The sequence below is a fragment of the Sycon ciliatum genome, chromosome 9 (assembly GCF_964019385.1).
Source record: "Sycon ciliatum chromosome 9, ocSycCili1.1, whole genome shotgun sequence".
Lineage (NCBI taxonomy): Eukaryota > Metazoa > Porifera > Calcarea > Leucosolenida > Sycettidae > Sycon > Sycon ciliatum.
Window position 1 is genome coordinate 22932974 of NC_088651.1, and position 16412 is coordinate 22949385.

The 16412-nt window shown below is 47.3% G+C and overlaps 2 protein-coding genes across 3 annotated transcripts in view; one reads left to right on the plus strand and one right to left on the minus strand.

Annotated features, from left to right (window-relative positions):
• LOC135824834 (uncharacterized) overlaps positions 1-1462 on the plus strand; it is a 42498-nt gene extending 41036 nt beyond the window's left edge. Inside the window, exon 27 of the mRNA XM_065337552.1 lies at positions 757-1462. Within this exon, the coding sequence (XP_065193624.1) occupies positions 757-921 (165 nt within the window). The 3' untranslated portion in view covers positions 922-1462. The remainder of the gene's footprint in view (positions 1-756) is intronic.
• Positions 1463-1717: 255 nt separating this feature from the next.
• The window catches only part of LOC135824835 (LLGL scribble cell polarity complex component 2-like), a 38526-nt gene continuing 23831 nt past the window's right edge, over positions 1718-16412 (minus strand). The window contains exons 17-29 of one of the 2 annotated variants that reach the window (XM_065337554.1): positions 14474-14593; positions 13170-13280; positions 12617-12769; positions 11903-12014; positions 11125-11220; positions 10408-10726; positions 9934-10054; positions 9355-9399; positions 8604-8638; positions 7931-8040; positions 6346-6446; positions 3842-3882; positions 1718-3116 (exon numbers count right to left, since the gene is read on the minus strand). In XM_065337554.1, the coding sequence (XP_065193626.1) occupies positions 2928-3116; positions 3842-3882; positions 6346-6446; positions 7931-8040; positions 8604-8638; positions 9355-9399; positions 9934-10054; positions 10408-10726; positions 11125-11220; positions 11903-12014; positions 12617-12769; positions 13170-13280; positions 14474-14593 (1553 nt within the window). In that variant the 3' untranslated portion in view covers positions 1718-2927. The remainder of the gene's footprint in view (positions 3117-3841; positions 3883-6345; positions 6447-7930; positions 8041-8603; positions 8639-9354; positions 9400-9933; positions 10055-10407; positions 10727-11124; positions 11221-11902; positions 12015-12616; positions 12770-13169; positions 13281-14473; positions 14594-16412) is intronic. The other variant, XM_065337555.1, reaches the window with a different exon arrangement.

Consider the following 16412-nt stretch of genomic DNA (forward strand, 5'->3'; position numbering starts at 1 on the left):
TGATCTATTTCATTCCGATCTTGTCCGCTATCATTGCTAAAAGAGAAATCTGCTTGTGCATATCCAGTGCATTTGGAGATTTGCGACGGGCGTACACATGGTACATGGTACATAATGTGTGTGTGTGTGTGTGTGTGTGTGTGTGTGTGTGCGCGCGCGCGCGCGCGTGTGTGTGTCCCATATGGTGCAGTGGTATGTGCAGTCGATTTCCAATCGAGAGGTTGCGGGTTCAATTCCCGACGATTATGGTCGCACACGTCTTTCTTCTCTTTCTCGGACTCTTCCTGACTTTTCTTTCATTCTCCTGGGTGGTTGCCAACAGCCAGTGTATGCGGAGTATGTGGTGTGGTGTGTGTGTAGAAAAAAAGAAAAGAAAAAAGAAGAAAAAATGGAAAAATGAAAAATAGGGATTCACTGGCCAGAAAAAGTCACTTCAATCAGCTGTGTGGTGGATACCAGGCTACAAATAGTGGCGGTCAATTCATCAGCCTTGCAAGCTGTTGAATGGTGTAATCCCAGCACAAGTTACTATGTCTAACATAGCTGTTCGCTATCATTGCTTCCGCGATGGGCAGGTCTGAGGCTGAGGTGTGTGTGTGCGCGTACATGTGTGTGTGTGTGTACGTAAGTTTGCATGTTTACTCAATGTTGCATGTTTATGTGTGTGTGCGCGGGGGGGGGGGGGGGGGGGGGGAGGGGAGTGGTGGAGACAGTGAGCAAAGACCTCTCTTCGTGTGCACCTTTACCCACTGATAGGTACTGCAAGCATGGAGACAGCACACAATCTCACAACGCAATCAGCGCTCCCTTGTCACGGACAGAGGGCAGCGGTGCGTGCAGGACACCTTCCAGAAGTGGAAACGAGTTGCTGAGACGGCTAACGTCGCCATTGTCGTCATGGAAACAACAGTCTCGTCATGAGTTGTGGTGCTGTCCGGTCGTGCAGTTTAGCACTAGCGACTGATTAGGTGTCTCGTGCTGTGTGACTTGAAATGACTATACCTCAGGCTATGAATCCACGCATGATTTGGAAGAGTCCTTGACAGCGTTCTCTTCAGGTACGGCAAGACATTCGGTTTCATCATCTCAAGACTATCAATCATGAATTTTTTTCTTATGCTATAAGCATGTACCATAGACTTGAGGGCGTTCATCACTGTCGTACGCCAACTTGACGGAAATACAGATATTAAATGACATAATTTTACTGCCAGCGAATAATTGGTCGTAAGCTTATTTTCACATCCACATCATGTCCTGTATTATTGTGTTTAGTACTATGATTGAATGTCACACGAGCAAGTCTTCCCAGTCTGGGCCCTGTCGCCATTCATTAGTTCTAAAGAACCCATGACGTGTACTGGCTTCTCTTCTGGTTGAGTACATGCATAATCATTATTCTGTCCGGACATTATTGTGAATTTTCGCCCGATAACAATTCTGGCATTGATGTCACACCTAGTACCTCTGCCTCTACATGTCTTGACCAGTACTCGGCATACTCTCTCCGCACATGCTGAGACAGTCTGCTTCGACATGATTGTTAGATCCCATCAGTGGAGCTAACCATGGCTGCCCATTCATAATACTAATAGAAAAATCAACGAATGATACCGAGAGTACATAAAGGTTTATGTACTCTTGATGATACGCATGCACACACACTCACACACTCAGTCCACGCCTGCATGCACACTGCACACTACACACTGCACAATTCTGGTTGGTAGTCATCAAAGTCACCGCCGGTACACACAACAATCGTATATCGTATACAGTTGGAATGGCTTGCCATACACAGTACCACAGCACTGTGTAAACAGCCAGCCAGGCTAGACGTCCTATTCACAATCCAGCGCTGGTATAATCAGGGAGTAGTAAAAATACAGGTATTTTACTACTCTCCGCAGGTAATCTCTAGTGTAAGATAAGCACAGAATGCAAGCAGACGGTGAGAGCAGCTGTAGGGCAGGCAGTGAGAGACATGGAATGCAGTTAAGAAAGTGGAGAGAGAAAGAACGGTAAATGCAACTGGGGGAGGAAAGTCAGGATACGGTCAGTTAAAAACATCGGCGCGGCAACCTTTCTAGAAATCATACGAACAGCACAGGGTCGTAAACTGTAAAGTCTCTGTGTTATCTCATCATGCACACACACACACACACGCACACGCACGCACACACACACACACAAGCACACACGCGGCATACTTCTGTACATTGCACAGTCCGAGCAGTGCTGGTGCACACGTTCTGGAACAGCAACACGAATCGTGGTCCCCGTGAGCCGAGGCGAGCGATGGGGAGGAGAGTGGAGAACGGACGGACGCTGTTGTCTGTGCTCAATTGCAGTGCATGTACAGCAGCAACAGTACGGGATCAGGCATACGGTATTGCGGTATTAACACCATGGTTACGATCACTATGGAAACATTGCTGGTAATTCTATTATTGCATTGTAATAATGTACAGAGTAGCTGTGTGCAAATGGTATGGGCAGGGTTTAGTATAGACGAGGGGCACATGCTCAGCCAATGCACACTGTGTGTGTGTGTGTGTGTGTGTGTGTGTGTGCGCGCGCGTGCGCGCATGCATACGCGTGTGTTCGTGTTTGTGTGCGTGTGTGTGTGTGTGTGTTCGTGTGTGTGGGCGTTCGTGCATGCGTGCGAGTGTCTGTAGTGTGTACACATGTCATACGATTCAAGAGTCTTGAGCAGGCATTGAGAGGCTCAAGGCATTAGGCGCTTCACGCCTTTGAGCAGGCTTAGCCACCATAGTGCATTACAGACAGCGAGAGGGAGAGAGAGAAATAGAATATAGATACACACGTACACACATACGCAGGCATACCCAGACACAGACGGCAGCAAGCACACTTGCTGCCCGTTTGCAGAAAGACGTTTGTAGGAAGACGGACATCCACGGCTCTCATTTCAGCCTCCACCACTTCTTGCTGCCCTGGACTCTAGTGCGTGGCTGTGCGGCTGCGGTGGATGATGACGATGATGATTTGCGTGGATGTGGCCTTGGCTTTGCCAGCGGAGACGGGTCTGTGCCGGCCGGTTTGTCATGTCTGTTTGCGGCTTCGTCAATGTTCACTTCACGAGTGCGGGTTGTCTGTGAGTGAGTTCACACACGCGTACACACACACATGTACATACACACACAGACATATGCATGCGTACACACGTGTGCACGCAAACACCCACGCACACATACACACACACACACACACACACACACACACACACACACACACACACACACATGCCAAAACAACAGAAATTTGATTAGCTGCTGTCTACATCATGTACTTGTTATCTGAAGAACAAACAAAAAATACGGAGTACCAAAGCTAAATACTTTTTTCAATTTCGGCAACAACCAAAACTGAACTTGGTCGTCTGGAAATGACCTTGTTTTTACTTAGATTACGGTCCTTACAATCATGAGACAAGCGGTGCAGAGACAACGTTGTATCACAGCAATGAATAATGCTGGCGAGGTGTTTTCCCACAATTTCCGCCTCTAAACTTGACTTCTCAACTCCAAAAACGGTCTCTTCACTGCGATTCAAACCAAAATTAAAATAAACATTACACCAATGAATTAATGAATTATCCTGATGATGGGTCAGGCCCGAAAATTTGGTGTAATGTTAATTTCAATTTTGGTTTGAATCGCAGTGAAGAGACCGTTTTTGGCATTGAGAAGTAAAGTTTAAATGTGTTAGTGGCTGCGTTGGAGTTTGCGGACAATTAGAAAAAAATTCCGCCTCACTAATGTTATTCATCGCTGTGATAAATCATGAAGCAGCAAAGCAGACGCATAGAGCTACTTACCGGCAAATCCAGTATCATTTCCAGGTCCTCATGGCCTTTTGCTGTACACATACCCGCAGTGTACATGGTGACACGCACACATACACACACACACATGGACACACGGATACACGGATACAAGCATGAATACAAACACACATTAACAAACATACCGCACTATCTCTAATATAAGCACAGTCTCCAATAATAGAACACCTTGGGGCGGCATTCAAAAAATAAAGTGCTCAGTCTCCATTAAAAGCACACTGTGTAAATTCATTATCTGTACCGGCGAAAAAACCCTGAAATGTGTGTGTCTGACATGAATTTGGCATGGCAACATGCCTCTGAAATGAGGTTGAAATAATAATGGAAGTCTCCAATAAAGGAACGTCTCCATTAATAGCACGGGGCGGAGGTACATTGAAAAAATAAAGGACCGTGCTTATAAATAACCGACGAGGAGACAACAGTCGTAAAATAGCAATGAAAAATATCAATTGTGCACTCATAACCATGTATAAACAATTAAAATGAAACAATTCCAGAACGTTTTCGTGTGTCTGTAGCTATATAACTGGTTGTTTTAGTGATTCTTACTATGTGACGATGTTCCACTGATGATGGTCACACGAAAACGTTCTGGAATTGTTTCATTTTAATTGTTTATACATGGTTATGAGTGCACAATTGATATTTTTCATTGCTATTTTACGACCGTGCTTATATTAGAGATAATGCGGTAGGCACGCACGCATTATAAAGACACGAGATCCTTCCTTTTCGATATATCCCTTTGGTAATTGCCTGGTTAGAAGCTAGCATGCTGTATAGAGAGTCTGGTCATGATGAGTCCGAAGAAGAATTTAATTTTTGGATTGGTTAGATGTATAAAACCGTGCTTTCAAATTAATTCTAGCCATTCTTTATTCTCAGCCTTCACTGATGAGACATATAGTGGTCGAAACAGCGCTGTACAGAGTGAAAACTATTTCTCAGTATCTACAACTTGGAGTCATGTTGTTGGTGTGTGAGGTCGGCCAGAGAGCGGGTTTGGTGGAGGTGGAATTACTTTATTGATTGGTTAGATGTTACTAGTAACTGGTATTAGCCGCGGCTGCACCTCTAACCCAGTACCATGCATACAGAAACTCATTATGCACAATGCACACAATATACAAGTACAATACAATTTTAATCTCATCACAACAACAACTTTTATACACGCACGCACGCATACACACACAGCAAAATTCACAAACGTACCAGCACGGCGCTAAAACCACCACTACCACAATCGCCACTCCATTTCAGACGTCTTACAACATTAGTCATCCTTCACTCTTTTAACATCAAAGACTATGTGGAACTGATGCATACAAAGATCAAAATTGAGTTTCACAAGCCAAGAGACCAATACAGTGCTCCGGAATGAAATCCGTTCGTTGAATAGGTAGTGCCGTGCACCGTGCACTATGTACTGCACTATGCACTGCACCATGTTCACCCATCTGGAGTGCACAATGTCAGGTGGCACTAGCCAAGAGGCCAGACAGTACAGTACAGTACAGTGCGCTGAAACACAATCCGTTTTTGAATAGATAGTGCTCTGCACTGTGTACTGTCCAGTGTCGCACGTCTGAGATAGACAGCACCCGGTTGCACTGTAGTCGAGTCTATCAATCGGATTTAACCAGCATACACACATACATAATATTACATACACACATACATAATATTACATACACACATACATAATATTACATACACACATACATAATATTACATACACACATACATAATATTACATACACACATACATAATATTACATACACACATACATAATATTACATACACACATACATAATATTACATACACACATACATAATATTACATACACACATACATAATATTACATACACACATACATACACACTGTGCGAGTGTTGGTCGAACCAAGAGTACGTAACTCCCAAGCGTGTGCAACTCCAGCCTGAGGTGTCTGTGACGGCAGAAGTCTACATCACGTGACAAACCTGAGCACACGGTTTGCAAGACGAGCATTTCAGCTACCTGGTTGTGCGTAATCCCCTGCTCTCCGTACAACTCTCTGCTCTTTGCTTTGCACTGTTTGCCAGCAGACCTACATTGAACTATGGCATGTGATGTGAAGCGCTGCTGTTGCCGCAGCAATGGGTAAATATAGTACAGGCTGCTGCACCCTTTTGGCGGTTATGTACTCTCTTCTTGATATTGAGGAATTTGAATAATCGTCAAGGAGACAGTAAACGTAAAGATTGCCATATAAGCCCATTGTGCAATGACGTAATTAATAATTGTACCATAAACACCCCACACAGCCACCTGGGCATGGTCGTCTGGGGTGTTGAACACAGTGCATTGCTGATCGCAGCGTACTCACATGCATTACTCATACCTTCCATATTTGGCAATGCACAATGGGCTTATTGAGGGATTAGTAAGGATTACGGTGCTTAGCAGATTAGTTCCCATCAGACTTACGATCGTTGGGAATGGATTCCTGTCGCGTCCGAAGTCCGTCTTTGTGCGGACCTGCACCTTCAGTGGCATTCGAATTTCCGGCGGTTGCCTCGGTGTCATCGCTATGACAACCGGGAATGCATGCGTGCCAGCGAGTACACAGTTAAATGCATGAATTAGAATGGAACAAGAGCCACAACATCCGAATAGTGACAATTAATCACAAGAAGTGTACCACCTCTCCTATAAATCAGGATTATTCAAAATGGTGGTTCGGAGCTATTTTTGACTCCGTCAAGCAGCCGATAGTTCTGAAATACTGCCTTCTGACAAAATTGGCCGAGCTAAGAGAAATGCTTAGCTGCAATGCATGCACTGAATGAGAGGAGATACACCACTGCCACAGCACTAACGTTAGTACCGTAAAGTACCGCCAGAGCACCCCGTCTCGCGAGAGCGCCCCACCTTGATTCTACAGCCAGGGAAAGGAAAATCGTATGGCAGCGTGCAACGAAGCTTGTATGGTGTGAGAGCCTTAGTGTACTGAGGTGACACTAAGCAGGCTTTTGTGTGGAGCTCGTGTCTGCTCAAAGGTACGGATTGTCTGCAGAACGTGCAACATGGGTACGAAGTTCGTGTCGTATGACCTACAGACAGGAGACCAACTCCACAATACCACGAAAGGACGAGATGGTGGGGCGCTCTGGCGGTACTTCTCGGTACATCTAAGCCAGCAGCAGAATGCATAAATTAATTGAGTATGGAATAACCTGATATTATTTATTGGGATACACTAAACACTGCTACACAAACATACACATGCATACCACTTTGTATGCACACAAAGTTCCATACCACTGATCAAACACCGATGTTAAACAGAATCCCAATGCATTGCATTCACAGCATGCATGTCATTGTGTTTTTACAAAAGTCAATTTGCACTCAGAGCATGATGGTCGCACACATACCCGCACACGCACACACACATACATGCAGGCACACACATACACACATGCACAGACACACCCATACGCATGCACATGCACATTACACTGATTGTATTGACACATTTAGCAAGTCAACAGGCTATGCAAGATAGCAGTTAAAAGCAGTACGATGCATGTTACTGACCAGGCTAGAGTGCAGAAAGACCTTGCCATGCAAATCACATATATACATATGCATGCACTGCACTGCACTCGTAACAACTATAGCTCAGTAAACATCAACACTTTCCCGTAACAACTATAGCTCAGTAACCATCAACACTTTCCGCGATTGTTCGGATCACACAGGGTTCGTTATGAATAGTTTTTTTTTTTAGTTTCGTTGTCCCTTGTGTACCTACCGTATTTTCTGGAGTATAAGCCGCACTCTAAACACTTGTAGTTCAACACCAGAAAAAGTCAGTGTAGCTTATACGACTGTCAAATGCACGGCGATAAACAGGCTAGATGTTTGTATTTCGTGACAGACAATCTGAGCAGGGCTTATAATCCGGACAATAAAGTACATGACTGTGTATGTGTGTTCGGCATACATTGTTTAAACAGGAACAGTAGTTATGCTTGTGTGTGTGTTGTGTGAGAGAATATATTCTTACCCCTTTGACGCTAGCAGTCCAGAGATGGCTGCAAGGCCGGCGGCTGAGTCGGACATTTTCTTCGTCCGCACGTCTGTCGCGGTCAGACGATCACCTCTTTCTGATGCCGCCTGTGTGTGTGTGAGAGAGACAGATAAATGAGTAATAGAAGGACGGAGAGGGAGAAGGAGAAGAAGAAGAAGAGAGAGAGAGAGAGAGAGAGAGAGAGAGAGAGAGAGAGAGAGAGAGAGAGAGGAGGGAGGGGGGGGGGGGGGAGGCAGAGAAAGAGGGAGAGGAGGGAGGGGGGGGGGGGAGGCAGAGAAAGAGGGAGAGGAGGGAGGGGGGGGGGAGAGGCAGAGAAAGAGGGAGAGGAGGGAGGGGGGGGGAGGCAGAGAAAGAGGGAGAGGAGGGAGGGGGGGGGGGGGGAGAGGCAGAGAAAGAGGGAGAGGAGGGAGGGGGGGGGGGGAGGCAGAGAAAGAGAGAGAGGAGGGGGGGGGGGGGGGGGGAGAGGCAGAGAAAGAGGGAGAGGAGGATAGTATGTGTGTCAGTGTATACAAATTAGAGCAGTTACAAGTTCATGCACGTGGAGAAGACGGGAAATGAGGAAGAAAGCCAAACGCCTGGCACCCTCTAACAGCCTAGCATCACACTGAATGGCAGTTTGTGACAAAGTGGAATACCCCTCACGTCTTACCTGTATCATGCGCTCATTAGCTGTTTGCGGCGGCCCTGAAAGAACACAAAGCACACTATCAGTATCAATAGCAGCAGCAGCAGCAACACCAGTGAAAGCAGAAATAGCACCACGAGCAGCAGCAGCAGTAGAGCAGAAACAGTAGTAGCAGCAGTAGCAGCAGCAGCAGCAGCAGCAGCAGCAGCAGCAGAAAGCACAAATAGCAGTGGCAGCAGCAGCAGCAGCAAAAACAGTAGCAGCAGAGGCACCACATCTGCTCTATCCCACACATACATGTATTTCTAATCCTGAGCAGTCAACACTCAGGGATCAACCATATAATTATACAGAAAAACCTGTCAAGGTGACCACTCGGATAAGGCGACCACCTGTCCTAGAAGACCACTGAAACCTGGACCAAGGGATGCTATTTCCAGTCAAATGACCCGTATAAGGAGACCACCTGGTAACAGAGACCACGTTTTGAAGGTCCCTCAGTTGAGTGGTCGTCTTAGACAGGTTTCACTGTGTATCTTTCATATCACAATGCCAACACACTAGAACAGTAGGATTGTTTTGCCAAGTTACAGCAACACTGGCTTTGGTTTCTGTCCCAGGAGAGTCAATACAGGAAGTAATGGCTGCTGGCTGAAAATTTGATTCCGATATTAGAGCTTTGCAGCGTAAAGACCAGTTGATTTGAGGATGGCAGGTGTGGAGTACAGGAAGTGCTAGGGAAGACGCCCCTTGCTGACCATGACAGTGTACCAACCTGCTCTAGGCGTAGATGTTGCTCTTGGTTTGGGCGTTGGCTTGTCTACAGGGACAGCAAGAGGAAATAGTACACACAAATACCATAATATTATACCAGTTGAGAGCCGGACAAGGTTATAAGTCCCCATGCTATGGACTTCGATTTCCTGTTTCTCTTAGCCCCGGTTGTAAGTTGACTTCGCCTTTTTAGGTCGGTTTTGACGGATTTTCGGTCATAAAAGGGAAGAGGGGGAAGAGAAAACGGTCGAGGGTCCAGCACAAATACCTACAAGCCAGGAAGAATAGACACAAGAAAGTGTTGAATGGTATCTCCTGGGATGAATGAAACTAGGAATACAGACAGGCTGAGCTGTTTCATTCAATCAGACATCGGGAGAGAGGGGGGGGGGGGGGGGGAGGGGGGGGGGAGGAGCAGGGGGGGGGGGGGGGGGGAAGGGTTGGAGGAGGAAAATGCACATATCAGCAAAATAGAAAAAGGGAAAGTCAAGAGCTGTTCGTAGCTAGGAGAAACATGAGAAAGTGGATGTGGGCTAGGAGAGGACAATGGCCGCATGGCACAACACACTCAGTAGCTTACCATCGTGGGACGGAGAAGAGACGGACTCAGGAGGAGTATGGAATGAATCCATTCCACTCAGCACTTCGCTGACAAAGTCACCCTCTTCCTCGGCACGAGCTGCTTCATCGGCGAAGAAATCCTACAAAGGGGAACATGAGAGATGTCAACAAAGAGAATGGTTCAATGTTGTGATAGTGATCCTGTGAAAAGAACAACTTGACACTGGAGCAAGCTGTGATGAGTGTCTGTGTGTGTGGGGGGGGACCGGAGGCATGTGCATGTGTTTTGTGAAGCACCTGCTATGGCAAAGAGTTGACCCTCATCCATTCACAAACAATGCCGGTGCAGGAAATGAAAATAGGTGGGGGGGGGGGGGGTGATAGCCTCTTGGTTATCCTACAACCTACTTCATCCTGACCATAACGTATGAAGCTGGAAGGAGCCGATTCTTCTTTTCTCAACCACAAACTAGTAGTAGGTAGAATAAGTTACCGTTTCATTGGCAGGTGCATCGGCCTTGGCAGCTGGTGACGAGACGCTCTTCGCTTTCGACCTTGACGCTGGAGGTGCCGGTACTGGGGGTCCCTTACGCTTGGTATCCGACGCGGTTGCTTGCTGGTCTGCAGTGCCGCTCGGCGATGGTGTTCGCGTGCGGTTATGGAACAGACTGCCAAATGCCGAGGACAGAGTGTTGGAGAGTGTGCGCTTTTCGATGCCGGTGTCCGATGATGGGGTTGCAGACGCTGATGCCTCGGCCGATTGCGTTGTGGAGCGCTCTGCCAATAGCTCTACGTTACAATTGGCAACAACCCTGAACATACACACACACAATAGGAATTAAGAAAAACGTAAAAGCTTACATGTGTAAAGAAACATATTTTCACACGCCGAAACATATACATAGCAAGCATGCACGCACGTACCCCTCACCCCCACCTCACACCATGTACCAACACTTACAAACACATATTTGCGTGCACGCGTACACACATTACGTGCACACAAAGTTGCCTGCTCATAGAGAGTGTGCAGCAGGGTTGCTCGTGAGAGAGCCCTCAACGGTTCTCCTCGAGCTACAAGGACACCAACGATTGTATTTTTCAAGTATGAGAATCCGTTGAGGACCGAATCCTTGCTGAGTGCCTGCAGTTTGTTGACGGTGATCAATTCTACTTGTTTATAGGCACCAACGGACATCTATGATCTTACTTATGCCTGGGTGCAAGGGCAAGTCTCTGCAACTGAGATGGTGAGCGCATGTGGAAAGCTTCAAAGCGACGTGTCAATACAAATGTTCTCTGACCTCTGCAGGACACATACACATGGACAGACATACAGGCAGGCAGGCAGGCAGACAGACAGACAGGCAGGCAGGCAGGCAGGCAGGCAGGCAGGCAGGCAGGCAGGCAGGCAGGCAGGCAGGCAGGCAGGCAGGCAGGCAGGCAGGCAGGCAGGCAGACAGACATACAGAGAAGACAGACAGACAGACAGACAGATACATACACACACACCAGTGAACAAGCAGTGAACGGCGTGTAAGGTGGTAGGTACCTAGCGGCGTGTGGGCAAGACAGAAACAACAAGGTCCAAGCCTCGGAAAGGCACCAAGAGAGTGAACAAGTGAACCACTGGATAATGGGGAGAAAACACCTGAGTGATGAATGTATGCATGCGTGGATTGGAATGGGTTAGCAGGACTGTGTGGATCCATGGGTAGCAAGGCCGATAAGTGGATGAACAGAAGACAATGCAAACAACATACTAGGCAGAAAGGTGCACTAAAAGACCAGCATACTCGTAAAGATGGACAGAAGGAGATACTCGGAGTTGCAGCGAAACCTCAAGATAACACACCTCCAAGGGCCATCTACATCCGTACTTAATAGCCGGGGTACTGCAATCCGAGGTCAAATGGCTGCTATAGCATAATGTAGGGTCACAGAAACACCTTAGAAACCATAGTAGGTGTATGCGATCTGTTTCTTACCTGAAGTCGTCCCATCTCACTGCTGGAGAGCGCATGCGAACAGTCAACTCCGGTAGAGACAACAGTAGCGCATCGCCTTCATTGGAGATGATTCCAATCATCTGAGCGCCATCTGAGCAAGCACAAGCGCACACGTACACACACACACACGCGAGAAGGCACACACATGATAAGCTTTGAATTACAACACGTAGCAGCATGTGTAGTACCAACATCACAACAATCACTACAAAGTATTTTTTTACTGTCGTGGACATTTAAATCAGGTCGCACGCCGAGCGGCCTCAGGGCGCTGGCTATGCAGCCGTGGATAAGCGGTACACACACAACATGGATTTTATGCGCTGCAGCGTGCTGGTCGCATCAAATCAACATGTGCACTGCACACAGCGTTCTGTACGCGCTGAGGGCGCCGGCCCCGGTCAATCGACTGGATTTCCATGTTCGCGACAGTACAATGAGTAGATGACTTGCTGCCAGGTTGATATAACGTTAACTGAAGGTTGATATAACGTTAACTGAAGGTTGATTAGACTGAAGGTTTGTCTGAATTTATCTGATTAGCTTACAGGCATATTTCGACCTGAAATGGATCAGATGGGGCATAGGTCGGTTGATAAGCTTGCGCACACATGCCGAAAACTGTGTGTGTGTACTTGTGTGTGCAGGTGCCAATGTACGACTTTCAGCCGTTAGTGTCTTCTGAACACTCACCCTCTGTCTGAACAAATCCGGCCCGTTGAACCTGAGAGCCGTCAGAATCATACAGCTTGTACTTGGAGAAGTTCTTAAGACCAGGCAGGGTGACAACCTTGATCTGCTCCTCCGTACAGAACACGGCGTAGTGCGGAACGCGATTGTCTGCACCTACAAACACACATATGTGCATGACAACACACACAGACGTACGCATGCATGCACGCACGCATATGCACACACGCGCGCGCGCGCACACACACACACACACACACACACACACACACACACACACACACACACACACACACACACACACAAACACACATATATCATGAGCACGTTGACTGCATATAAAACACACAGACTGTTACGGATTCAGAATTATTTGATCCTGCACAGAAGCACCAGATATAATTATGACATGTGACACGACAAGACAAACAGGATACTCTTCACCAAGTACACCAAAAGGTGAAGCACAAGTCTGGAGATATGTGGATTTTGTAGAGAAAAACAAAACAAAAAACAAAACACAAAATAAAAAAACAAGCTGGAAAAGGACACTTACTCTTCGCTCTGTTCATTGAGATCTCGAACGAGCTGGCTATGTGCCGTCCACTGTGATCCACCACACCGAATGCAATGATTGGTGCTCCGTGCCGTAACGCAAACTCGCGCTCTGGAGTACACAAAAGAAGAAAGATGAGTACAGCCAAGAAGACTACTTCAGAAGGTGGTCTGGAGTCTGGACGATCACTGTAGGGGATGCGACCCAGACGCTTGCACTTCCCACTGTATGGTCTAGTTGAACAATCCTCCATGGGTACCCCTTCGTTCCTCACTCCCCTGCCCCTCCCCCCAACCATACACACACACTCCGCCAAACCGAGTCAATAGCCCGAGAGTTCACTCGACCCATTGATCAGTGGAATTATGACCCTTTGGACCTTTCGGTGCCATGCCAGATGGAGGGCTCTCATTGCATACACTGGGAGCAAGGTACAACCAAGTACTGTACACGCGCAATAGTAAAATAGTAAATAGTAAAACCTGTGACTAAAGACCACCCCTTGGGGCCAGAGAAAGCGGTCTTTAGTGGCAGGTGGTCCATAGTTAGAGGTTTGCACTGCACAACTATAGTATGAATGTGAGACCGTCCGTGCCTGGCGAAGTGGTGTGTAGTAGCAGGCTGGTCGCTAGTCACGGTGGTCTTTAGTTACAGGTTTTACTGTAGTACCAGGCTGGTCGCTAGTCACGGTGGTCTTTAGTTACAGGTTTTACTGTAGTAGCAGGCTGGTCGCTAGTCACGGTGGTCTTTAGTTACAGGTTTTACTGTAGTACCAGGCTGGTCGATAGTCACGGTGGTCTTTAGTTACAGGTTTTACTGTAGTACCAGGCTAGTCGCTAGTCACGGTGGTCTTTAGTTACAGGTTTTACTGTAGTACCAGGCTGGTCGATAGTCACGGTGGTCTTTAGTTACAGGTTTTACTGTAGTACCAGGCTGGTCGATAGTCACGGTGGTCTTTAGTTACAGGTTTTACTGTAGTACCAGGCTAGTCGCTAGTCACGGTGGTCTTTAGTTACAGGTTTTACTGTAGCACCAGGCTAGTCGCTAGTCACGGTGGTCTTTAGTTACAGGTTTTACTGTAGTACCAGGCTAGTCGCTAGTCACGGTGGTCTTTAGTTACAGGTTTTACTGTAGTACCAGGCTAGTCGCTAGTCACGGTGGTCTTTAGTTACAGGTTTTACTGTAGTACCAGGCTAGTCGCTAGTCACGGTGGTCTTTAGTTACAGGTTTTACTCTACTGTACCCATGAAATAGTACTTTCCCACCACTACCAACAACAACAAAGCCCTGTACACTGGACTGACCTATAGGTCTGAGAGCGACCGTCTCCTTGTAGCGATTCACCTCGGCCGGCAGCTCCATGCTGTACAGGAACGTACGGCCGCTGTTCGTGCAGCCAAACGCCGCCGGTGAGAGGGTCGAGGCTTAGCATCACAGCACACACACACACCATAACTTGTAAGTTAGCGCACATTAATACAGCACACAGTACAGTCAGCACAGACACTGTTACACAAAGCTAACGTACTGCTGCCGTCCTGTGACTGTATAAACAAGATCATGATACTGGAGGTGTAAACGTAATCAAGTGGTGTGCTTCACTGTCCGAAGAGTGCTCAATACCCATGTAGGGCAGAGCCTTGTACACAAGAGAGATTGGAAGCTTCGTCACAACTCTGAGTTTCACGTATTACTACGATTTTTGTTGCCTGATGATCGTAGTAATACGTGAAACTCAGAGTTGTGAAAAAGCTTCCAATCTCTCTCTTGTGTACTGGATGTGTAAACTAATTAAAATCGAAGAAATCACACGGAAACGAATTACGAAGCCACTATCCACGACTGTAACAAGACAATGAGCAGTCAGAAAGTGCGATAACAGGGCACAAAGCTGACATGTTACTTATTTTTGTTTTCCGGGCATTCTTGCATGCAGGTCGACATCAACAGCAATGGTACTATTGAGCGTGCGGAGTGTGCCTGCCCACATGATCGCTTTCGGTGCCATCACATGGCCGTTGTTCTACTTCATGCAAGGCACACGGTATCTAAAACGGACCGCGAGTGCAGCTGGACCAAACGGAAGAGTACTGACGAGGAGAAGACCGTAGATGCGCTCTACCCGCCTGCCAAGAAGGACTACTGCGCAACAAGTAGACCAGGAACCGATGAAGACAGGAAATGGTTTGCAGGGAGGCTCTCCACCATTCCCGGTGGTGTGGTTATGGCCTGGTTCATGCAGGAGCGCCAACAAAAGGAAGCTAGTGTTTCCGTTGCCACTGTTGACCTGCTGCTGTCAAGCAAGCCGTACGCCACACAGCCGTATGGCATCAAATCACCGGTGCACGACTTGGCTGTATCTCCGGACCAGGTAACGCAAGTAGAGAAGATCACACGTGGCCAGGCGAAGAACCCCATGTAGTCCTCTTACAGGCGTGGCCGAAAAACCGCGTCAAACTTTGGCCCCGTTATAAAAGCGGCCAACTAATCACGCCAGCCGTCAAAGTTTCTTCTAAAGACCCTGCATGGACAGCATGACGCAATCTGGCTCCCGTGCAGTCCAGTGGGGTGTGGAACACGAGCCTGTCGCCATGGCTCTGCACTGCGAGACTAACGAAGCGGAGGTCCGTATGTCAGGAATCTGGCTTCACTCCAGCGGTCTCCTGGGCGGATCTCCAGACTATCCAGCCCCCCTCCCCCACCCCGCCCCGAGTAATGCCCCCTCCCCTTCCCCTAAAGAAATAGGGCTGCGATGGCAGTGATTGCCACCAACCCAGGTACACCGTCGCCTGCTACAGTCGACCTACCCTTATAACGATAACCTCTATAACGATATTACCCTTATAGCGATATTTTTCTGCCAAACCAAATCACTCCATTGACTTGTGTATACAATGCCTTACCTCTATAACAATATTGCTATAACGATATTACCCCTATAACAATATAAAATGGGCTGACCAATCGACATTTTCCATTTTATAACAATATCTAGCAGGGAATATGTAGAGCCCACTATCCAGGTAAGGCAAGCTTCACTTGATAAGTCGCTGGGACACGACGAAATGCAACAGGGGCACCGGTGGGCACCTTGCTGTGTACATAATGTGCATGTAAAATGATGTATATCAGTTTTTTATGCTATGAAGAGTGTAAAAAATGAACAAAATCCATGCATTATGACGTATGTGTATGAAATGAACCAGTTACACCAAGAGTAGATAAACAAGAGTGTGCAACTCC